Source organism: Artemia sp. Qi Xiang Cuo, chromosome 1 (genome assembly GCF_049724085.1).
Source record: "Artemia sp. Qi Xiang Cuo chromosome 1, ASM4972408v1, whole genome shotgun sequence".
NCBI classification, from domain to species: Eukaryota; Metazoa; Arthropoda; class Branchiopoda; order Anostraca; family Artemiidae; genus Artemia; species Artemia sp. Qi Xiang Cuo.
The window spans coordinates 70,092,249-70,118,099 of NC_142794.1; the positions used below are offsets into that span (position 1 = coordinate 70,092,249).

At 35.0% G+C, this 25,851-nt stretch overlaps 1 protein-coding gene across 1 annotated transcript in view; it reads right to left on the bottom strand.

Annotated features, from left to right (window-relative positions):
• LOC148956667 (histone deacetylase 4-like) overlaps positions 1-25,851 on the bottom strand; it is a 221,896-nt gene that overhangs the window by 44,192 nt on the left and 151,853 nt on the right. The window contains 4 exon segments of the mRNA XM_089086609.1: positions 1,988-2,170; positions 5,470-5,644; positions 9,306-9,481; positions 16,381-16,603. Coding sequence (XP_088942735.1) covers positions 1,988-2,170; positions 5,470-5,644; positions 9,306-9,481; positions 16,381-16,603 — 757 coding nt within the window.

The window sequence follows — 25,851 nt, forward strand, 5'->3', positions numbered from 1 at the left end:
CAATGGGATTATCCCTACCCCACCTTTGTACCTATGTGTACATAAGTATTTATGTATGTTCATACGTCCAAGCAGCCTAGGGAGGGGTATTAAACGGGTTACCAGGGGGAGTAAAAACACTGAGACAAAACATTTTTAGGCCATAATCCTTTAATGTTTGCGAGAGGAAGGACTTTTGAACAAATTTCGGAGATGATATTTATCAACCTACATCATAGACTAATAATTTGTACTCGAGGATTATACTTTAAAACCCGATAAATTAAAATCAACTCTGGTTAAATGTCTTTTAATGCTGTAATCTTCAAAAAACTGAATGAAATTTTTATTTAGCTAATCTAACCAAAGCAATACTTCTATTTCCTTCTGATTATTTTAGAACAAACATTCCTTCAGTGGTAAGTTTAGAAACATTGAAAAGAGGGTCTCCTGAGCCTGAAAAAACAATAAAGCTGACCAATTCCGATATGTAATTATAATTAACTTACAATTCTAAAGTAAAAATGAACTTTATTGTTTCAAACCCTTTGAACAGGATTTCATCGTTTTCTTTTTAATGTTTGAAAGAGAAAGAAAGTCTAGCCGACCATTTTATTACGCTCAAGTAGATTTTCTTTATTTTTATTAAGATTTTCAATGGTATTTATTCATTGTTTTACAGTGCAATTATTGATCATAATTTCTAATAAAGCTTTAATTTCAAATATTTTATTCTTATAGCTGGGTCCAGAGATTGGACCGAGCATATTAAGTTGATGATTTCCCCTGGTAAGGCTGCAGCTTGTGCTCTACTTCGATAAAAACATATCATGAGAATTAAAAATATGAAGATGCACAAGTACCTTTTTATGACTAAAGCCTTACCTGTTGCCCATTATGCCTGTGGATTGTGGGAGACTACTACGGTAAAACAACTGGAATCTCTCCAGTTTATGTATTTTAAAAGAGCTATAGGCTTCCAAAATAAGTTTAGTAGTTTGGCCCTAAAGAGTTATTTGGGTTTGCAGGATCTACGGCATATGAGGACCATACAAACCATCAAGTTTTGGTTACAGGTTACGCACTTGCCTGATAACTGCCTGGCGAAAGAAGCCTACACATAGATGTTGAGTTTTACCAAAAAGGCAGCATGGCCAAAACAGGTTAAAGCCCTGTTGGATAATGCTGGCTTATCATGGGCATGGAATGAGGGGCAGGGTTCTCTAGGTAACCCTGAAGATTTCCTCGGTAAGTTTGCATCGCGCATACGGAACCAAGAGATTCAGATTTGGCTAACGGGTCTAGAAAAGTCAAGTATCCTGGATTTTTATAGACAGATTAAACATGCGTATGGAGTTTTATTTGAAGCTGAATTTACCGTGGAGAACCCTTAAGTGTGGGTTGCAGGCGCGGGCAAATTGCATACCACTGAGTAAAGTATACTGGGAGCCTTATGATGAGGATGGCTGGGCAATTAGGCGTGCCTGCCCCCTCTCTGGGGAGTTTGGGGATGGGATAGGCCATTTTCTGAGTAGATGCCAAAGTTTGATGAATTTTACGGATAATTTTTTTTCATGGGGACGTACCGCTGCTCCCGGGTGTTTTGGGGACTACTTCCAGGGACCTAATTATTGCGTTAGGTTGTTTTATAGAGAATAGTCTGATGGCGCGGAAAGAAGCTGTAGTTAGAATTTGTTGAGTGTTATTGTTCTGTCTTTATTTTTTTATTTTCTTTTTTGTATATGGTCACTGGTTTTTAAATACACGCATATATATATATATATATATATATATATATATATATATATATATATATATATATATATATATATATATATATATATATATATATATATATATATATATATATATATATAGCAGAAATTTTTTTCTATAGTCGTTGATCTGCACCGTTTTTCTGTAAACAATTTAAAACACTTAGAGATATTAGCATAATCTCTAAATTCAACATTAAACAGGCTTAATAAGAAAAATATAATAAACCAACCTTTCAAAGCGAGATCAATAACACATCCAGTTGCCATTCGTGATGCAGAAGGTGTATGAAGGTCATTCCAGGTTGTATCAGAATCTATACCAACACCACCACATGGCAACATTACAAAACTTTTAATAGACAAATCAGCCAGTTGAGCAGGGCTTAGCTTCTGACGGTATAAGGGATTAGTTCCTTAAAAGTAAGTAAAATACTATTTAATCAGCAAACTATAACTGATGGTAGTGTAGTGGAAATTAACTTGTTACTTAAAACTACTAAGTGAAGTTTATTTTTATGAAGGAGGAATTATTGGTCTATTTCATAATTAAATAAAAACAATAAGTTTTTTTTAACTGGAAGTAAGGAGCGACATTAAAACTTAAAACGAACAGAAATTATTCCGCATATGAAGGGCGTTGCCTCCTCCTCAACCCCACGCTCTTTACGGTAAAGTTTTTTAGTGCTTTTGAAAAAAAACTTCTCTGCTGTTTTCCAATTAAACGAACATAATGTTACAGAAGTCGTTCTTAAAGATTTGAGATACAATTCAAACTTAAGCGTAAAGAGCGATGTGTTGATGAGGAGGCAATCCCCTTCATATACGGAATTGTTTTTATTGTTTAAAAAAATAAAGTTGTGAGACAAGAGTCAAACTTTAGCGTAAAGAGCGAGGCGTTGAGGAGGGGACAGCCCCTTTCACATACGCAATAATTTCTGCTTGTTTCAAGTTTTAGTGTCGCTCCTTACTTTCAGTTAAAAAACTTGTTTTCATTTTTATTTAATTTCTGAACGTTTTTGAATTAATACAGCTTTGATTTTGGCTCACCGCATATAAATAATTAAAACGAAATTTGTATATTAATTTTACTTTTTTTTTGGCAAAATGGCTTTCTCGAAATTTTGTTCTGACGCAATTTATGAATTAACTTACGTATCGAACTTCTATATTCGTATGTTTTTATTACGTATATAAGGGAGTTCGCCCCCTAGTCAATCCCTCGCCCTTTATGCTAAAGTTCGAACTTTGTTCGAATCACAAACCCATGAATCACAAAGGCAGGTTAATTAAAATAGATAGCTCTATTCAAAGTACTAAAAAAACTATAGCGTGAAGATCAAGATATTGACTGGGGGGCAAACTCCCCTCATATACGTAATAATTTCTATTCGTTTTAAGTTTTAATATTGCTCCTTACTTTCAGTTGAAAAATACTTGTTTTTTTTTATATTTAATTTCTGATCGTTTTTTAGATAATGCTGGGAAATCCGGCACCCCCTTCATAGAATGTCCCTTCCTCAAAAAACATCATCCATGAAAAGATCCTCCCCCGTAAACTCCTCCTCCGTGCCCCCCCCATCAGATAAATACCTTCTGAAAACGTCTTTATACTTCCCATTAACCAATACTATATGTAAACAATGGGCAAAGTGCAAAACTTGCAGCCCTTCCCCCGGGAACTGTGGGGGAGTAAGTCATCCTCAAAGACATATTTATTAGGTTTTCGACTTTGCTGAATGAAATGGCTATCTCAAAATTTTGATTGGGTGACTTTGGGAAAACAATGAGCGTGGGAGGGGGCCTAGTTGCCCTCCAATTTTTTGGTCACTTAAAAAGCGCACTAGAACTATTAATTACCGTTCGAATGAGCCCTCTCATGATATTCTAGGACTACTGGATCGATAGGATCACGCCTGAAAAAAAAAAAAAAAAAAAAAAAAAAAAAAAAAAAAAAAAAAACAACTTGCATCCGTGATCTTTCTTCTGGCAAAAAATACAAAATTCCACATTTTTGCAGAGAAGAGCTTGAAACTTGTATAGTAGGGTTCTCTGATACGCTGAATCTGATGGTGTGAGTTTCATTAAAGTTATATAGCTTTCAGGGGTTGTTTTCCCCTTTTTTCGAAAATAAGACAAATTTTCTCAGGCGCGTAACTTTTGATGGGTAAGCCTAAACTTGACGAAACTTGTATATTTGAAATCAGCATAACAATATGAATCTTTTGATGTATCAATTGGTATCAAAATTTCGTTTTTTATAGTTTCTGTTACTATTGAGCCGGGTAACGTCTTACTTAGTTCGTTATCACGAACTGTTTGATTAGCTTCTTGTAACAGTTAACAGGTAAAGATTAAATGCATTGACTAAACGCTGGAATGATTAAGCAGACCCAGAATTATAGAAGCAGTCGACAATTTTCCCAATTCTTGAACCGAACTCACAGTGTAATTCAGCTTTTCTTAAAAGCAATATATATATATATATATATATGTGTGTATACATATATGTATATATATATATATATATATATATATATATATATATATATATATATATATATATATATATATATATATATATATATATATATATATATATATATATATATATATATATATATATATATATATATATATATATATATATATATATATATATATATATATATATATATATATATATATATATATATATATATATATATATATATATATATATATATATATATATATATATATATATATATATATCCAGAATAATATTGCATATATATTGAAAGTCAAAGGAAGAATCCTAATACCAATAATAGGTAGTAGCATATGATTAGTTAGGGATTGGTTATGCAATTATGGCAAATCTATCTGAACTACCAAGTGCAAACATTATGAGAATCCTATCAAATTCTCCCTTGAAAGCCTTTAATATATTTAACCAATTTTAGGAGGTATTATCCACTGAACATGGTATTAATCCTCTTGAGAGCATAAGACGACGTCCCAATCATTGATAAATTCTTCTTCTGTTTCAGCATCTGATCTTCTCTCTGTGTAGTCTTGGGAAAGTGACATCGATGATCTAAAGCTTCTGGTTGCATAGAAATCTAGATGGCGAAAGATTTAGAGACTATCCAGGTTCCTGAAGAATTTCCGACGTTCTGGAAGATTTCCAGGAACTTTTTTGATAGAAAAGGTTTTAATGTGTAATAGGTATAGATTAAGAAAGTGTTGTTAGCTTATCTAGTTTTCCACTGCAATTTTTGTAAAAAAAGAAGAAAATCCTTTCATTGATCATTAAATAAATTATAGATTTTTGTTCAGCTTCATTGGCCACATTTACCTTTGGTTGCACTACCGTTAGTTTTGGTCTTTGTTATCACTAATATCAATATCATTCTTAGCATAAATGTTATTCTTGACTTCCAAAAAATAGAACTACTCGGTAAAACTAATGACATCCCCCCCCCTGGTATGGGTATTATTAACATTAGTAATAGTATTATTCTAGACTCGTAGACAAGAAAATGTAGTCAAATATCAAAATCACTACAATTACGCGCTTAAATGCTGACCACTGACAACATGTGGGTAGGCATGAGCGAAATAATCAGTGATTTTAAGTCTATGAGGTCAGGTGTAGGCTAAGTATAAGTGTGTCACAAAATTTCAAGTGCCATTTTTTGAATCAAATCCCCTGAAATAAAGAAGTGCTTACCAAAAAGAAGGGTATAGGGCTCATCATGGCAAGATTGAAGCTCTTCTAAATTAGCTTTCCTAGAACGCACTCGAAGGCATTTTTGAACTAATCCAGTTTCTTGCAATCTATTCCAGATACTTTGAATGCGACCACTGTGTTCAGGATGAATGGCACTTGAACTCCCGCAAACACACTAAAATAATAAAAAAAAAAACATTAGAACTGAGCTTCAGATTCAGTTCAAAATTCAAAAAACAACTGGATATACACTTTGAGACGTAAACATAGTAAAAGTTTTTAGTTATTACAAAAAGCTGATTTTAGCTTCCAAATCAAACAGGTAGTGGTAACGAAAGTTGTAAATCGGCCCAACTGAAATTCTAAAAATAGGAATTTTGATAGCAATTAAAAAGATATTGCCTGACTTCCGAAGAAAAAGGGAAAGACCCTCCAAAAGTCAAGCAATCTTAATGAAAATAGTACCATCGGATACATAATATCAGAAACCTCTATTCTATAGAGGTTTCAAGCTGCTGTCTAAAAAATGTGAACTTCTATGTTTTTTGCCAGAAGAAAGATAACAGATACGTATTTATTATTTTTTTTTCAAGGGGTGATCGAATCAAGCCAATAGTCCTAGAAGATAGGGAGAGGGCTCATTCTAAAAAAATTCTAGAGTCCTTTTGAAGTGACCAAGGTTACTAGCCCCCTTTCATACCCCTTTTTCCCCAAAGACATCCTTTCAAAGTTGTAAGAGAGCCATTTGGTTCAGTGTAGTTGAAAGGTCCAATAACTATGCCTCTGGGGATGAAACTACCCCCACAGCCCCCTGGGGAAAGGACTGTAGCTTAAGCAAATTACCCAGTGTTTTTGTTGTTGGGAAATATACGAAACTTTGGAGACTTTTTTTTTTGCGGAATATATAATAGTATTTGTTATTGAAAATTATACAAAAAGTTTGAGACGGTAGTTTCCAGCGCAAGGAGGGGGAATTTCCAGGAAAGAATTTTTCCTGGGAACGAAAATTTCCGTGAATAAAATTACAGGGTGAATTTTACACAGGAGGGAAGGGGGATTTCCTGGCATAATTCGAAAAGCTGTCAGGAACTAAAGAAAAAAACAATTTTTTTCAACCGAGAGTAAGGAGAAACATTAAAACTTAAAACGAACAGAAATAGTTCATATATGATGAGGGCTGTCCTTCACCTCCCTTGCTCTTTACACTAAAGTCTGACTTTTTATTGCAATTCCTTAGGAACGTCTCATCAATCACAAGAACTGTTGAATTTGAATGAGAAGTATTTCAAAAAAACTTTAAGAGTTTCAAACAGTTCGTGGTAACAAGCTGTAAGTAAGAAGCAACGCGGCTCAATAGTACCGTAAACTCTAAAAGAGGAATTTTAATAACAACAGACAGATCAATAGAATCAGCTTATTATGTTGATTCCAAATATATAAGGTTCATCAAATTTAGTGAAATCCATCAAAGGCTACGAGCCTGACAAAATTTGCCTTACTTTCGAAAAAGGGGGAATTACCCCTAAAAGTCGAAAAATCTTAATGAAAACCATATCAGAAATCATTCAGCGTATCAGAGAACCCTATTGTAGTGGTTTCAAGCTCCTATCTGCAAAAAATCTGCTCCTATCTGAAATTGAAACAGAGCCGATGGCGTAAAAAAGAAGTATATAGAGCAAAAAAAGAAGACCCTTAAGAGGGAAATAACTGTTTCTTCTAATGATAATATTACAAACATGCAATTGAAAGAGGACACATTATTACATGGATTGTATAATAGCCAGGAGAAAGAGCAAAAAAAACAAACAACAAAACAATATTAACAGAACAGCCGACGGCGGTTAAGGTTAGGATTAATTTGAGCAAAAATTTAAGCAAAAAAATATATAGCACCCATATATGTGCAATATCTCGCAGTATATATGACCCTAGTGATGTCAGTGATGTACTTGTGCCACGCATTTGACGTGTTTTTATCCGTAATATGTTTGACGTATTTATATCAGATAGAAGCCAATATTGCCAATGAAGACATATTTCACCATTCTGATCGATACAAATTTTTCAAAAAATTGAACCCAAGCTCTGCTCTAGCTATAATAGTTGACTATAAGAAAATAAACTATAAGAGAGTGAAGTATTTTATATTTTATTTTGTCCCCCCTCCCCTTTGTTAAACATTTCAGTGTAGGTATAAAAGACAGTTTTTAATTTAAAGAAATATTTATTGCCATATAAAACAATGCTCTATTATAAAAAAATGCTATTAATCATCTCTCATCAGAGAAATAATACCAACCTGTTGAGTTTTCATTATTTCAAAACTCTGCAAAAAAAAGAAGCTCAGAAATGAATAAGGGCGGGTAGACTACAACCCAGGGGCAACATGTGAAACACCAGAATATATTACGCAGCCCGCAGACAAATATCTGTGGTAAGTTACGATCTTGCATGACTGTTTTTACTGGGTTATATTTCTCATATTTTTCCGTATATTTCTAGTATTTTTTACAAGTATTTCCTCCAGTCACACATTAATAAATACATTCTATTTTCTGAGCATTTGTTATAATAGTGAAACATTTGTAGATAAAAGTGTATCAGATACTTATAAGCACAGTTTATGGAATTAGCAGTATGATCATACCCTATCTCACCCATTATAAAATCCCGGACCAAGGTGCGAGTGCTCCAGAGAACGTTTTTGCAGACATAAACATAAGCGGCATTAGATCTTTTCACGGGTAGACAAGTCAGATTTCTCTTGGACATGAAACAAGTGGAAACCCGCTATTACGAATAATGCAATTTATAACCATTTCTCATTGATTGACGGGAACAGACTAACCCGCTAATGTAGAAATAAGTGGGAGGAGCTTTTTGTTCGTACCGAGAATGATCACCAGAAATGATCTGCGATAAACTTACTGGATAATTCTATAAACTGTGCTTATAAGAGTAGAAACTGGCAATAATTAAAAATCGATAACACGAAAATGAAACTCCTCAGCATTATCCAGCGTTTGGTGACTTTGTTTGACCCCAAGCTGTTGCATATTTGTCTTGTCAGACACACTTCATAAATGCAGGAAAAGAAGAAAAACTCAGTCCCCAGTAAGGGGCATCATAGGGAGCATTCAACAGCACTTTCATTAGCAATATTTTATGATCAGTGTATTTATAGGAAGTTTGCAGACGCTGCAGTCTATGGACAGTGAAGCTCTATTTTGAAGCCACTGTTTTAAAACTTGAACCAAATTTTTTTTCTGCATATGCAAAATCTTCCTTGAGACAATGAAGTCATGTTTGTAACTGATGCAATTATAAGAAGTTCGCACACGTCAGACTTAGGCCTACGGAAATCAGAATTTTTTTGGATCGGTCGGATACAATAATAAATGCCATAATAGATCTTAACATAAAAATTTGATACAGAAATAGAGTCAAATTTAGCGAAGTGACCAATAAAAAGGACCTTTTAGAAAAAGAGAGAGTAGAGATATTTAGAAAGAATAAACTAAACTTTTTTAAAAGAGATGTTTTCGCAACAACTAAATACCCAATATTAGACATTATAATTTATGAAAGAAAGGTTCATTTTGAAGCCACAGTTTTCACATTGAAACTCAATGGAACTTCTTTTATACGAAAGATTTTGGTAAAGGCAATGAAACAATGTTTTGTAGTTGATGCATTTATATTTGCAGACTTCAGGCGTAAACAAGTCAGAATAAAATATTTTTCAGAACGAGTCAGAGGAAAATTAAATAAAATAAAAAGATTTTACGTAGCCTACAGCTAAACTACCGAAACAGGAAATCAAATTAGTTAACAACCTGATGTTTATTCATTAGTGCATCATAGGCCAATGCTGTCATGTTACTGCAGGAGCTGGACCCTGGAGGTACGTGATCTTGTGGACTACTAGCTGGACTGATCGTTACAAGGGGACTTGAATGCGTGCGTGATAAAGCTCGAATAGGATGGTGAGTTACTCCGGTCGCATTTAGTCCTGCACATGCAAAAAAGAAATTTATAAACAATTTATAAAATTCAGAAAAATACAAAAGAGGGGGGAAATCGTAGAAGGAATAAAGACAAGTATAGGGGAAGAAATTTAAAACTGAAGAGGCAGATTTCAATATCCCAATTTCCGATTTACAACTAATTTTACCAAAAAGAAAGGACATAAAAAAAAAATTGGGAAAACATAGACGCTTCCAAGCGGAAACCTACGCCGGAATTATTTTGGAAAGGGGAAGCATTTTGAAATTCAAAATTCAAAAAATGCCAAACAGCGGAGGAATTATGTGAGGATTTTCGACAACTATAGGGGAAACCACAATCTGAGAATTAACAGTCATAAGACCAGAATTTTAACACGCTTAAAAAGGTAGAATCTAGTAATTAGGATAAAAGACAGTGATATAAAACATCTGACAAAAACTTTGTTAATAATATAGTTCCAACGTTAGCACTTGCTTGTCTTAAAATTAATACAACAATATTGGCAGCACTAGTAAAAACTGGTAATATTTTACAGCTAGGCTTAATCCTGGGAAAAACATATGTAGGCAAATTGTGTTATTTAACGAATTATCCAGAATAACGAATTATCCAGAATATCCAGATAACGAGTATCCAGAAAACATAAATTCACCTTTTGAATCACGATAACTCATTAAAATTTCGTTGCTTTCTTCTTAGATGCAAAGCAAAAGCCATTTTAGGGCTCAGTTTAAAACTTTTCTCAAGACTAGTCCTTTTTTATAACCGCGTCTTTGGTATTATTCTTTAAATAAAGAGAAACAATTTCAAAACTTCCAGAATAATTAGTTTTGCAGAGTCATAATGCAAAAAAAAAAAAAAACCAAGAACCTTCTTAACTAAAAAATTTGCAGAAAAGGTTATAAAGGGTCTGCAAAGGGTATATTGAATGCATAAGCGGCGTACATAAAAGGAATAAAATATGAAAAACAAACATTTGAAGAGGGTACGAGTTACAACCATTACTTCATATTGCTTATGACGCAAAACTATTTCTCACCTAACAGATGAAACAAATAAACTGGCTTGTGATATTTCCCTATTTTAGCAGAATTCAGAAAAACTAGCGCTGCACTAAAAACTAAGCTTGCTGGCGTTTTTTTTACAGAATTAAAATTGAGAAGTAAAGCTTTTTGATTTCCTGGCCGGTAAAAGATTATTGAGAGCCTTATAAACGAGTCTTTTGTTTTATGCAGGCAACTTAAGGATTTTCTCCTCTGAACAATATTTTGTTGCGTCGGTTTTGCGTTTTTAATTAAGCACTAGTTTCTCATAATTCTACCAACACAGAAAAAACATCACGAGTCCTTTTATTTGAAACATTTTTCAAGAATGTAGTACATAAACTGTCAAGCAGTAATTTTTGTTCGTTTAAGTTTCAGCTTCATTTTCAACTTACGTCAGAATAACTTAGTCTTAAAGATATCAGAGGCAACAATGTAACGTTGCCTATTGTAAAGGCCATACGGCTCCAATGTTTTATTATTATTATTATTTTTTTTCCCAGAGGCACTTCATATGGAAGGGGTCGTCGTAGAAACTTCAAAGGGTGCTCATTCGATTGGAAATCGAGAGTTCTAGTGCCCTTTTTAATAGTCGAAAATGATAGGAGGGCAAACAGCCCCCCCCCCACGCCCATCCTTCCCCCAAACACATCCAATCCAAATTTTTAGATAGCCATTTTGTTCAGCGTAGTTGATTTCCAGATAGAAAATATGTTTTTGAGGAGGATACTCCCCCACACCCTTCAGGAAAGAGGGTTTTAAGTTATGCCCTGGGGGCATATGAGGTTTTTATAGAAGGCGTTGTCATAGAAACTTCAAAAAAGGCTCATTCGATTGTAAATTCAAAGGGATAGTGCCCTTTTTAATAGTCTAAAGTGATTGGAGGGCAACTAGCCCCCCCCCCAACGCCCATCATTCCCCCAAACACATCCAATCAAAATTTTGAGATAGCCGTTTTGTTCAGCGTAGTTGATTTTTAGATAGAAAATGTGTTTTTGAGGAGGACAATCCCCACAACCCTCAGCGCAAGGGTTTTAAGTTATGCCCTAGGGGCATATAAGGTTTTTGTAAGGCGTTGTCGTGGAAACTTTAATAAAGGCTCATTCGATTGGAAATTAAAGGGCTAGTGCCCTTTTTAATGGTCGAAAGTGATTGGAGGGACCCCAGCCCCCCCCCCCACGCCCAGCATTTCCGCAAACACATCCAATAAAAATTCTGAGATAATTATTTTGTTCAGCGTATTTGATTTCCACATAGAAAATATGTTTTTGAGGAGGATACTACCCCACAACCCTCAGGGCAAGGGTTTTAAGTTATGCCCTGGGGGCAAATAAGGTTATTATAGAAGGCGTTGTCGTAGAAACTTCGAAACAGGCTCATTCGATTGGAAATTAAAGGGCAAGTGCCCTTTTTAATAGTCAAAAGTGATTGGAGGGCCCCCCCCTACGCCCATCATTCCCCCAAACACATCCACTCAAAATTTTGAGATAGCCATTTTGTTCAGCGTAGTTGATTTCCAGATAGAAAATATATTTTTGAGGAGGAAACTCCCCAACAACCCTCACGGCAAGGGTTTTAAGTTATACCCTGGGGGCATATAAGGTTTTTATAGAAGGCGGTGTCGTAAAAACTTCAAAAAACGTTCATTCGATTGTAAATTCAAAGGGCTAGTGCCCTTTTTAATAGTCGAAGTGATTTGAGGGCAACTATCCCCCCTCTCACGCCCACCTTTTCCCCAAACACATCCAATCAAAATTTTGAGACAGCCATTTTATTAAACGTAGTTTTAAGGTCTGGAAATTAGGTCTTTGAGGATGACAACTCCCCCACAGCCCTCAGGGCAAGGGATGTAATTTAAGGATTCTCCGAATCCTTCATATTATTTTTTATGGAAGGGATACTTGTATAAACTAGAGAGGGCTCATTTGATTGGAAATTGAAAGATCTTATTCACCTTTTTAAGAGTCAAAAGAGATTGGAGAGAAACTAGCCCCCCCTCCTCCACGCGCTAAATACATCAGCTAAAAATTTTGTTAAAAATAGTTGAAAGGTTAAGTAACAAAGCTCTGGCGTCCACAAAACCCCCCAGGGCCCGGGGGCAGGAAGGGATTCTCGTATAAACTTCAGAGAGGGCTCATTTGATTGGTAATTGGATGTTCTAGTCCAGCTCTTACGAGTCAAAATCGATCAAAGGGCAAATACCCCCCCACGCCCTTTTTCCCCACCCCTCCCTTTGAACTAATTATGTTTATACCTGAAGGCCCAACAGAGTTAGAATGTTTTGGTATTAACACACACCTATTAGGCATCTGCTCTCATCCCAACCAGGGAAAGAAACAGAGAGTCTAAGGCAGCGGCAGATCCAAGAGAGGGGTGAGGGGGCGCCCCCTAACGTATTCGAAAGTAGTGTAATTTAATTAATTAACGCAACATTGCTTCAATTAAAATTGCTCCTAACGCAAGTTTATCGGATCAACCTATTTTGCGCCCCCCCCCCCTCAAAGATCCTGGATCCGCCCCTGGTGTAAGGGCACTATAAATTTTAATTTCTAATTCAATGAACCCCGTTCCAAAGTTTATCCAACCACCTATTCCTCATAAAGTGCCCCTGGAGAAATAAAGAAATATTAAGTCACTTAACCCTTATGGCTATTTACTTGGGCAAAGCTATAGCTGTACTTCTGACCTAAAAAGCTGAGTAGAAATTTCAACTTCCATTTTTATGAATATCCGAAATTATCTGAGGGGAATATGTTGGGGGAGCATATTCCACGGCTGGGAAATTTCTGCTGGGGGGAATTTAACGCGGGGAAATTATCGGCAGGAAAAGAAACTGTTCTTTGAGGGGGAGGAATGTCCCAGGGGTGGGTTTTCCAAGTGTGAATTATTCAGAGAGGGGACAACTAAACCCATTCAATAATATCCTAAATTTTAGATCTGAAAGTAACGGGAATAAAAAATCAATGGAAATGTCAGGGATAGCACATCAGGTTCCTTTAGACGATTTTGTTCGTGTCTTTTGACAAAAGACATTTTCAAAATACTGCTTAATTTAAATTGTTTTACTTTCTCTCTGGCTGCTCAATTATGCATGTGAGGGGGAGACTCCCCCCCCCACTGTCTCCGCTAAGGTTTCAGTTTTTATCTCAAGCCTTAAAAATGAACGCAATGCGATAAAAGTATAACTCGAAATAATATATATAGAATAATATATGCACATAACACTGAACAATTAATCAAAATTGCATATTATGCGTTGAGGCTCATCCAAATGATGGGCCAGGGGACTCACCATTCCACAATCTATGAAATCAATCCTGCAATAACTGAAAATATAAAGTATTTTTGAATATTTTAACGTCTTCCACAACTCGAACGATCCAACATTCTACAGCCCAATGAGTCTGTCTAATCTCCTAAATCGGGAACGGAGGAGTAAAGTAAAGTTTCGCCCCGTATTGGACGAGTCTCCAACCTCCCCCTCCCCCTCTCCTACTGTCTACGCTAAAGTTTTCTTCCTTCTGCCAACTACGCCACCCCCACCCAAAAGACTTTAATAAGGTAAAGTTTCAAGCTTGAAACTTTTTGCAATCAAAAACGAACAAAAATTAATTAAAAAAAACTTTCCGAAAAATAAGTTTTTCAAAGAAAAGTAAAGGCCATTTTAAACTTAAGCTCAGGAGATATGAATACCTATTAAAATTCAAACTCAAAATGACCAGAAATTACTATTAAAGAATAAATGAAACCCAAAACGAACAGAAATTAAATAAACAATCATAGCAAAAAACATATAACAAGTAATAATATAAATGAATAAATAGATTTTAAAGCGAGTAATGCTTAGATTGAATGTGAAAATCAAGCTTAAAACGAACAGAAATTAAATAAACAATCAATGCGAACTAACATACAATATATATTAATGTAAATGAATAAATAAATCTTGAAACGAGTGAAACTTAAATTGAATATGCAAATCAAGTTTGAATCGAATAAAAATAACTACAAACAAGAGTTTGGTTATCGCCTCGCTGCAGAAGCCTAAAGCCTACAGCGATATTGGCGCTTTTCTGAAAACGATTTATATTACAAATACTTTCTTTTGTACTTAATATTGAAAATAAATATCAAAATTACAGTAAAATTTTGAACTGATGAGCTTTCAGCAATTAATATCATTATACATCAAATATCCAGTTTAATTCGTTAGTTCTATCTAAGATTGGTCAAGACAAATATAGTTTCACTACAAACAAAATTTGGATACTGCTCCCTTCATTAACTGCAAAAACCTAAAGCCTTCTGCGTCATTGGCGCTTCACTGAAAACGAATTACTCTTACATTACAAATTTATTCTGTTCCAGTTCTTACAGCATTGAAAATGAAAATAAAAAGTACAGTGAAAAAAAAATCTTGAACTGACGGATCTTTCAACAATTAATATCATTATATATCTAATATTCAATTTGATTTTGTTTATACTTTCCAAGACTGTTCAAGACTCATATAGTTTTCCTAAAAATATTCTGCTTTTCATTTTCTAAAATAAAATTTTCTTTTTTAGGAAGACTTTTGAGAATCACGCTTTCAATCGAATATTTCGGCCGGACCTCAAATGGCGACGTTACTTGGTTATTGTCGCTCGACAAAATGTATCCATCCTCTTAAGTCAAAACTTAGCTTAAGTGGATTATTTCTTTTTCTTCATATACTCACTTTGTGCAAGTTCTTTCTTAACTTTATAGAAGAAGTCAAAACTTAGGCTTAGCTTAGGTTAAGGGTAAACCTGAATTATTCACTCAGTTGTTAATTAGAGATAATTACCAGAACGTATATATCCTAAATACTTCTTGTGTGATTTCAAATTTAATAAAATATTTTCCGTTCGATAATCTACAAATAAACAACATTAAACATTCCAAAGGTATTAGTCAATTGTTAGTTGAGGCTGGGCACTTCAAAACCGAACATCCCAGCTATGATGGTCAGTTGTTAGCTATCATCAGTTGGCAGAAGCTTTACATTCTACCCACTTCTTGTATTTTTAAACTTCATGTAAATATATTTATATTTGATATTCTGTTAAAACTATCTCGACACTAAACACTCAGATTGCAATAGGCAGCTGTTAGTTAATGTCTCAAAACTTCAATATTGAACATCCCAACTACGATAATTAGTTGTTGCTTAGAGTCAATCGCCAGAAGGAGGATATTTTATCTACATATTGCATTTTAAAATTACAAGTATTCTTCTACTACTACTACTAACAACTCACCGCAGTACCAAGCTACTTGAGACCAACAGAACTACGCACGCTCCTCTTCCATCCCAATATATTCAAAGCCTTCCTTCTTACACCCGCCCACAAAGTTCCCATTTCCTTTAAATCTTTCTTTATGATGTCCTCCCACCCCAGACAGGGACAACCTGCTTTCCGTTTAGCCCTAGACGGTTGGCCGAAAAGAACAATCTTCGGCAATCTGTCATCCTTCATCCGAACAACATGCCCTAACCACCTCAACCTTTCTTTCATTATAGACCTAGAAAGCGGTATTGAACCACATTTTTCGTATAGCCTATTGTTTGAAATACGGTCAGTCAGCCGGGTACCCAGAACAATCCTTAAGAAATTTCTCTGGAAAACATCTAGCAAATCTTCATCCGCTTTTCTGAGCGTCCATGCTTCAGAGCCATATTTGACCACTGTCATCACTGTAGCTTCTAAGATTCTAATCTTGGTTTGCAGACTTATCTTCCTATTCTTCCAGACTTTTTTCGATTATGATTTTCAAAATAAAACACCCCAAAATTAAATTGATGTGTTGAATTAAGTGTAAGACCCATTGTGCTTACCCTCAGAAGCTTGCAAGGAAAGTCTCTGTTGTTTAATCACAGACTCTCGCCCACCTGGTGGCTCGTCCTCTGGTCTATCATGTCGTGTCAGGTCCATAACTTCATTAGGAGCTGGATTAGTTTCTCTTGACAATTCACGTTGTAAGGCAGCTTCTGTTTCTTCTTCAACGTTTTCTACATGTGAACGACTTCCAGTACGTGTTAAAACAGTCTGACGAATGTGCTAGAAAAAATATATACATATAACAAATAGCTTACAAACTTGGAATTTATCAGCACTGCTTAGAAAGTAAGTTATCATTAAAGAGGGCCGTTCATAAGTCACATAGTAGGTCTTTTTTATATAAGCAAAACTGTCAAAATTTGTCAATTTGATTTTTAGAGAGAGGCTATAAAGTTTTCTGCTAATTTTGCCTTTTGTTAAGCCCAGAAACTATCAAAATATCCAAGATTGAATCTAAGTTATGGTAAAAAAAAACTCCGAAGCTTGAAAAAAAGCCAAGAAACACCAGAGGCTAGATAGCGCTGGTGATTTTTTTTTCTTTGACACGAGCGCGAGTTTCCTCTCTTATAGGTTAGCCTAACTCTTGGGCGAAAATTAACGAAGAAAAGAGATCTTTTAGATTTGGCTTTTTATAGGTTGCTTCAACTTTAATTCACGTTTTTCAACTATAACCCTATCCTTTATTTTATTTTTTCAATGAAACTAAAATATTATCCGCATGTACCTGTATTTGAAAAAGTTTTGATTGAAATACTTCCAGAAACCGGACAAATAATTTCACTAATACATTTTCCATGGATATTCAAATTCTGATGTACTACATTTAGTGAATATGAATAAGAGAATCAACTAAATACAATTGACAATGCCAGTAAGATTTATGAGCGAATAGCTAACCTGAAAACTATGATCTGATTGCGAATGACAGGGAACAAAACTCTCAGCAATCAGCCTAGACCCTAAAGTAGGGCACAAAAAGACATGACCTAAATGGTAGTTACTAGTAATACTGTTGGTATAAGCTTTTCTAACTAATTTATTATTATTTCTATTTCACGGCCCCGTGTTACATATGTGGGACGTTACGATCGACGAAGAACACATATTATTTAAAGATGTGGCTTCTTTTTTTTTATAAACAGTTATGATAAATAGTATGGCTCGGGCATAACATCCATCAAACTGCACTTCAACATGAATCTTACATACATTAGTAGAAGAACATCCAAGTTCCGATTTGTTTGGTAAAAGCTGCCCATCTTTTTTTCTCATTTCATTAACAACCACGCCAAGTAAACAAGATCTGTTTTGGTTTTCCTTTGGCACACTTCACACAAATATTTAAATAGCCTTTCATCAACTTCTTTATTGTAGTGCAAGCTATTTTTACTAGTGGTGCATCTGTTTCCAAGAATACTGAAATATTTACTGGTAATATTACAAAACATTTTTCTCAATATAACAATGGCTTGACCAAAGACTATAAGTGTGTAAGATACCAAAACGGTACCGGTTTCGCAACCAAATTTGCACCCGAAAACGTTCTTTGCGGTAAAAAGGTAGCGAAGGACGTAAGTTTCATTTTTACATGAACAAAAAATAATCCTAGAATAAACTGAATAGAAGCAAATCTTTTTTTTGGCCATATTCATCCATTCTCAGAACCAATATAGAGCGCTGTTTTCTCCTGCAAAGAATATTAGAATTTACCGATTTTTGTTTTTGTATCACATTTGCGCTCGACTAAGTCCATTTTCTTTTATTTACATGTCTAAGTAGTTACCTGAAGAGTTCCGAAAAGTGAACCATATTAAGGTGAGTAAAATCAAAACTAGACCACCGGCACTAAGGCTCCGAGGAGTGTTGCAGCAACTGCGACCCATGGAGCATAGCTGTGGAGCAACACATTCAACTACATCTAGTGGGTAATATATGTGCATACTCCTGTATCACGTTTGAAGATGCGTTATGATTATTGGAAGTTATTATTGAATAATAATAACAAAGCAATTTAATAATTTCTTAATAATGATAATAAGGTCAACGTATAGAGAATTTTTTATTAACATAAAGAAAGAAAAACGAGCAAAAATGGGGTTTTTAAAGGTCAAATGAAAATACTGAAAAAATACAACAAAGCGAATATTTCGAGAGGACAAACGCCTCTCTTCTTCAGCGCAAAACGAAATAATGTATCCAAGTAAAGTGCCAAAGAAAAAAAAAACAACAAAAAACAAACGCGGAAAGTCAATGTGAAAAGAACCAAAAAGCCAAAAAACAAAACAAATAAAAACTTAAAAGATGAGTAAAACTCAATAAAAGCCAAAAGTTATAAGAATTAAAACCAAATACCTAACAATCATAAAAGCGAGTTATTCGCCAAAATCCGCGATTTGCACAAAAACCAAAAAATTATGAACCGCCATCGACGGATACTAGCGAAAAACTGAGAAATAAAAGAAACAAATTTCATTCGCTCAAACCAAAACGAACCAGCAATTAAATAAGTTGGAGAACTATGTCATCTGATTTCAGATTTTAATAGTTGCATTCTTTGTAGACACCCTTTGAGATCTAAGGGGTTGCTCATATGTTTGATTATATGACTGGGAAAGTGGTTGAAGGTTCATTTCAGGGATTACTAAAGTATCGGCTTCTCTTCTCAAAGAGAAGCCAATACTTTAGTAATCCCTGAAATAAACCTTGAACCACTTTCCCAGTCATATAATCAAGCACGTGAACAGCCCCTCTTCTCTTTGAGAAGAGAAGCCAATATTTTAGTAATCCCAGAAATAAACCTATGAAATATCCCTGAAGAACTACGATAAACCAATAATCTTTTCGCAGCCCAGAGACTATGTTCTCTGTTCACCAGCCTCTGTTCTTAGCCCTTGTAAAGGGACGGGTCCCAATATTTGAAACTCCCCTGCAGTTACCATTCGGTTTCACTGAGCTGAATTCTAAAAAAAAATGAAGTATTCCATTATAGGTATGCAGACTCTCAATGAGTGCCCAAGTGCAACATTTGGCATCGTCCAGTAAAGCTGCCATTCAGTTTCGTACGGTTCGACTTTCAAAATTAAAAATGGCTCACAAAGTTCAGTTCCAAGTCTCTGTTCATAGTACCCCTTGAACCACATTTGTGTTCAAAACAGCTTGCTGTTTTTTTCTAAGAAATAGTATTCCATAATAATTTTATCATAGAACAGGAACGTGCATGTTTCCCAAAAATTGTATAATTTGTGACTTTTTTAAAGAATACAAAAGAAAAATAATGATTTTCCTCGATGTGCTGACTTGCATCATCCATTACATCTTATTACACACAAGAGGGAAAGAAGGAAAAAAACTATTAATAGATCATCTTAATTAGCGTTCCTATAGAAACTATTGGTTTCATGGACGAAAGACCTTATACTTCCGCAATTTGCCCCATTCTAAAAACCTAAGTTTTTCCAGGAAAAAAGAGACGAAGGAAAGCCTTAGTAAAAAGCGCTTTTGATTATAATCTAGGAAAAAACAACTAATTTTCAATTTCTTTTTTCTTGGAAAAGGGGATAACTTACAATGAGAACTTCCTAGATGTTAATTAAGGAGCTTCTTTTTACTGTGAAGTCATTTACAATTATTAGTTAATCCCCTCACGAGAAAAAAATAACTAACAAGAAATTGTTTATCTATTTGTAAGGAAATTGCTCGGTAGTTCTAATGACAATTAACAGTTAAATCCAGTGGCTCTAGTTTCCAGAAATTAAAGGGGGGAGGGGCAAAAATGCGTCTTTCAAAATCTAGGAGAGGACAATTTTGTTGTTTTTGTTCATTTTTATCAAGGAAAATAAATAAGCGATTTTTAAATGAAAATACCAATATATGTATTTTAAAATCTAGGATAACGGAGGTCCAAAGCAAAACAAAAGAAATTATACGGCGATACAATCCTTAAAAAACTTAACAAAATTCATCTCTTTTTTTAGATTTCCCACAAAATACGTGGTAACTAAAAAACTAAGTAAAAATTTTGATTATTTTGGACTACGATTTACCCGGATTCCTGTGAATTTGATGCTGATTAATGTGGTACAAGCGTGAGCTTCGTGTCATGTTGGACGAATAGTGTGTCTAACAGACACACTTTTTTTTTGCCACGTGTCTTGGTTCTTAAAGGGAACGGGAATTAATCTTCTTCTGAGATTATACTTTCATTCTATAGAAAAAGACTGATAATAATGCTCACGACATTTATAGCAATTATTATTGATGAATAACCAATAAACATTGACTAACATTCATTTTAAAAGATCTAAGAGGCAGCTTGCAGTACAAACTGCTGCATGTATCCTTGTTTTTTTCCTTTTTTTTATATTCTTTTTCACTTTTTTTTTTGTATACAAATTTGGCGGCAGAAGACGCGTCAGTATTCCTTGCCTATTACCACTATATTGTATCAACTCTTGGACAGTATAAAAGGAAGAATTAACAGACAGGTTTAATTTAGAGACGTCAGTTCACAAAAATTTGGAAGGGGCCAAATTTTACTTTCAAAAGCTATAGGGGAGGGGGGGAGGGGGGGACTTTTTGTGTGAAACTAACAAAAAAGGTATTTTCAAGTGAAAATACACAAAGAGCTATTTTTCAGAATCCAGGGAGAGGGGGGCAAAGAATAAAACCTTTGGAGATGTGCAGCACCAAAAAAGACTATTCTTCTTCCAGGTACTTACTCCTTCAGGCAAGCTATGCGCTGTTTCTTATGTTATTTGTTTACAATTTCTCCCTAATATATAAACTTATAAAATGCGAGCACAAAAATAGGTCCTAAGAACACCCACTGACTCCAATTGGACGAAAATGTTGACAGTTGTGGGCATCGAGTTGGGCTGAGCAGCATGTATCTCGTCTCAAGTGCAATTAAGTAAGTAGTGACTATACATGAAGTACGAAAAAAAAAAGAAGAATGAAAACCTAATGAAGCAACCAAAAGACAAAAACAATAACGAGGATAACTGTCAGCCAGTGAAGAACGAAAAACAAAGTAGATATTTCGGGCAAGATCTCCGCCACATCAATTTCTAGTCTAAAATACATGTAACTGAAAATTACCCGTTCAAAGTACTCAAGAATAAAAAAACAGACCTCGAAAAAAAGAGAAGTTAAAAACAGGAAAAAGTGTTCCTTCATGGGAATAAAAGCAAAAGGGTATCTCAACTGTACCATAAGGTGGCTTCATTAATTAGTTCATTTTCTTCCAAATTTTGTTTTTATTCTTTGACTCACTTGCAAATTAGGGCGCATAGCCCCTAATTGAGTAAACAAGTATATGAGTAAGATAAGCAAATCAGATGATATTGACCCAGATTAAAAAGAAGCTCAAATTGCCATTCAACATTTTTGGTGCTCTTATAATTAGGAAAGTTATAGAAACAAAAACGAAGCGTTTTCAGATTGTGCCATTAAAGGTGACAACAGGGACATTGTAATCAAGTAATTTCATGGTAGATAATAAACATTACATTAAGTTTTGTTTCTAAGTTTTCTAGTTTTTGTTTATTTTAATTAGGTAGTCAAAAAATAATAATAATAATAAAGATTTGTAAAAAATAGCAGCCACTTATTTTCTTTTCTATATTGGTCTTCTACCATTTTATATTTACATATTTACGATTCCTTTTCATATTTATTTTGTGATGTATGTATGAATACATTGAGTTACAAATGAATATACTAACCAAATAAATAGTATTCAAATACACTAAAAAAAAAAACACGGTTCTTCCTACTACACTAACAACACGGAACAATTAAAACGAGAAAAAAACACTATGTAAGCTTTAACTTTGAAAACTCACCTTTTTCAAGAATAGCAACGTATGAATTTTCATCCCAAAAAGGAATGAAGTTAGCTTACATATTACTATTAATGAAAAAAGGGTATGTGAAGTAAAACAAAATTAAAATGAATTAAAACTTTAAAAGAGCAGAAATTACCACAGATAAGTGTGGGATTTCTCACTGCTGTTTTTTGGGCATCTTCATTTTTTTCGAAATGGATAAGCTTAATGGTTTTGATTACATGGTATGAAATCTTTAGTACCTGTATTCATCTTTTTCTTTGAGTACGTTTTCTTTCAGTGTATTTCTGTCACACAATTAGTAAATGAGATAGTAGCCTAACCGACTTTGTAAAGTTTGATTTTATCTTTTCAAACGTCAAGGACTACAGCGTCCAACGCTAAAGCTAGGCTGACGGCTGACGGCAATCAAATCCTGCGTCGAAAGTTTCACATTTCGCATCGATAAAAACGAAGGTTTTCCTATTGAATAATATTCAGGTCGTTTCTGATTTGGATCTTAGCTAAAAAATTCGTTTCTTCAGCAAAGAAAAATGTGTTTAAAGCAAATAACTTACATAATGTAAATAACTTAAGTAAGGTAAATAATCTTTCTGTTTATCCGCTTGCAAAAATATATAATTGGTTAACTTTTTTTCAGATTTGAGTTTCAAATACCTATCTACAATGGAGTTTCTACCCTTTTTAGATAGGAGAATTTCTCGGAAAAACTTTAGACAAAATCACTATGAATCAACACTAGCCTGATTTCCCTGATTAACATCGCTTGGTCGTTTTGCCTGATAAGACATCATTTTCTGTCAAAATTTGGCTTAATATAGCTATATCAATAATCGAAGATGTTCTGGTGCCGAAAAAGATGAAAAAGATAAAATCGAATTCGATTTTGGCAGCCAGGTTTTTCATTCATCGCTTAAAAGCAGATGTCTTTTTATAGGAGAATATTCAGTTCGTTTCTGTTTCGGATCCGAGCTGCAAAATTCGCTTCTCGTGTGATTAAAGTTGTGATTAAATTCGTGATAAAATTGTGATTAAAGTAAATGGCATTTCCCAATTTATGGGCCGATAAAAACATAAAAACAGGCGTTCTTTTCTTTTATATATGCCTAAAATACCTACCTAGAATAGAATTTTCACCCTTTTAGATATGGAAACTTCCCAGGAAGACTACAGATAAATCCATTTTAAATCACACGCCAGGCCACTTTCAACGAACGACATCACTTGGTCGTTTTGATCGATGAAACCGACTAAGTCTTGTTAAAACTTATCTTAATATATCTTACTTTACTAATCATCTTACTTTATAAGACTTGCTATGTTAAGCAGAAATTTTGTGTGAATAAGTACAGGCACTGGAATAGTCACTCGGATGCATTTGTGAGGCCCGGCCCTCAAAGAAAGATAAGTAATCTTTCTAATTATTATAACTATATTTCCGGATTAATTATGACTTCTGTTAATTTTTCTGAAACTCTACAAGAAATTAATCAAAAATTGAACGGAATAGAAATAGTTTCATCGCAGGTTCAAGAACTGAGAAACGACCTATCTACTATTTCGTCGCGAATTGATTCGACAGTAGACAAGTTCTCGGAGGATACGTCACAATTGAAGAAAGATTACCTAAGTTTGCAAGCTGAATTGTCGGCTACTAACGTAAAATTGCAAAGACTAGAAAATGAGTCTAAAAAGTGTAATTTGGTCCTGTATAATTTCGATCCTACAAACAAAGGTTCTTCGTTACGAGAAGATGTAATGAGAGCACTCAACTTACATGTGCCAAACTTAGGGCTGAAAATGATAGACATTAGAGACATTTTTCGGCTAAACGCTAAACAAGGCACGCGACCGGTGCTGGTTAAGTTTACAAGTGGTTACATTCGTGATACTATATTGCGTTCAAGTGCGCACCTGAAAAGGGCGGGTCTTGGTGTTAGTCCCGATTATACAAAGCGTGAATTGTCTATCCGTAACCACCTAAAGCCTTTTCTTGAACGGGCTAGAGGAGAAAATAGAGAAGCAAGACTAAGAGGGACAAAGTTATATATTGGTCAACAGTGTTTTACGTATAGCTTTGATAAGCAGTCTGTAGTTGAGGTTACGAATTCCCTAATATAGAGTCATCAGCGAGTACCATGACCCATTTTAAGGAAAATTTTGGGCAAATGTTTCTCCGTGAACCTGGGTCTTTATCAGTGCCACAAAAAAGTTTAGTAAAGAGTTTTGTTTCTGAAAATAATTGGTTTAACCTGGAAGAACCTTGCAATTCAAGATCGCGTTCTGGATCTTCATCCTCAATTCAATCTTTCTTTAGTGTAGTGGAGGAGCTTAGTAGTGATAACGAAATAAATGGGGTGAACAGTGAGACTCCTGTTATTAAAAAAGGCTCCACATCAACTTTTGTCGGGCCTTTGGGGGCTCCCAAACGTAACAGCCAACAAATTATTAGCCCAGATGACCACCTAAGACAGAAGAGCAAGTCGGTTAGAGCTGATGACCCTAAAAAAATGGAGCCAAGGCGGCTCTTTAACCCGTCACAACCCATTGGCTCAAATACTGGATAGGATAAGCAGGGCCATGGCGCAATTTACGAGTGTCATTTAGCGCATTGGAATGTTCAGGGGTTTTCGTATCTTAAATTAGAGTGTCTTCTTAAATGTTGTGATTTTTCAGTTGTATCATTAGTAGAAACGTGGCTGGAAAAAGAGGAGAGAATAGAAGGTTTTTCCTATTTTGGATCACAAAGAAAGCGATCGCAGAATGGTAGAACTTATGGAGGAGTGGCATTATTGATAACGAATAGATGGCGAAATTTATCTCGATTGAAAAGTGTTTCATGTAATCTAGTATGGGTGCGAGTACCTTTAGGTAGTAATTCGTTTATCTTTTGTTCAGTGTATTTACCGCCGGAAACTAGCACTTTTAGTGATGAGGATACCTGGGAGATATTAGAAAATGATATGGATCGTTTTTCAGAACAGTTTCCGTCCGATTATTTTGTTTTTCTAGGGGATTTTAACGGATATACAGGGGAGGATGAAGGAGCCCGTGAGGAGGAGGTGGGTCTCGAACTAGGAAAAACTAAGGGAGTTCATATGATTGAGGCGTCGGTTAGGAGGAGGACGAGTAAGGACGGTCATCGGAGAAAGAATAATTGGGGGAAAAAATTATTGGATTTTTGTGGTAAGCAGAATTTGGTTATTTTGAATGGGAGGACAGGGAAGGATAAAGGAGTGGGGGATTTTACATGTTTCTCGGGTAGATCTCCAAGTGTTATAGAGTATGGGGTGGTTAGTCTGGGGCTTCTTTCTGGTTGTGTGGATTTTGAGGTGATGGCGCGTGCAGGGTCGGATCACGTGCCTATTAGGGTTTAATTAGGAGGGGGAGGAGGGGCTGAGAGCCGGAAATAGAAGTTTGGGGCTAAGGGAAAGATGGGTAGTGAGCTTGATTGGAGGGAAGGTTTAAGGTTTGATAATGATAGTGAGGAGAAGTTGAAAAAGGTACTAGTTGAGGATAGAGGGCTGGATTCATTTATTCAGAAGAGTGAGGATATGGCAAGGGAAGGGGATATAGCAGGTTCTGTTGATTTTTTGTCGGGGGTTTTGTATAAGATTGGAA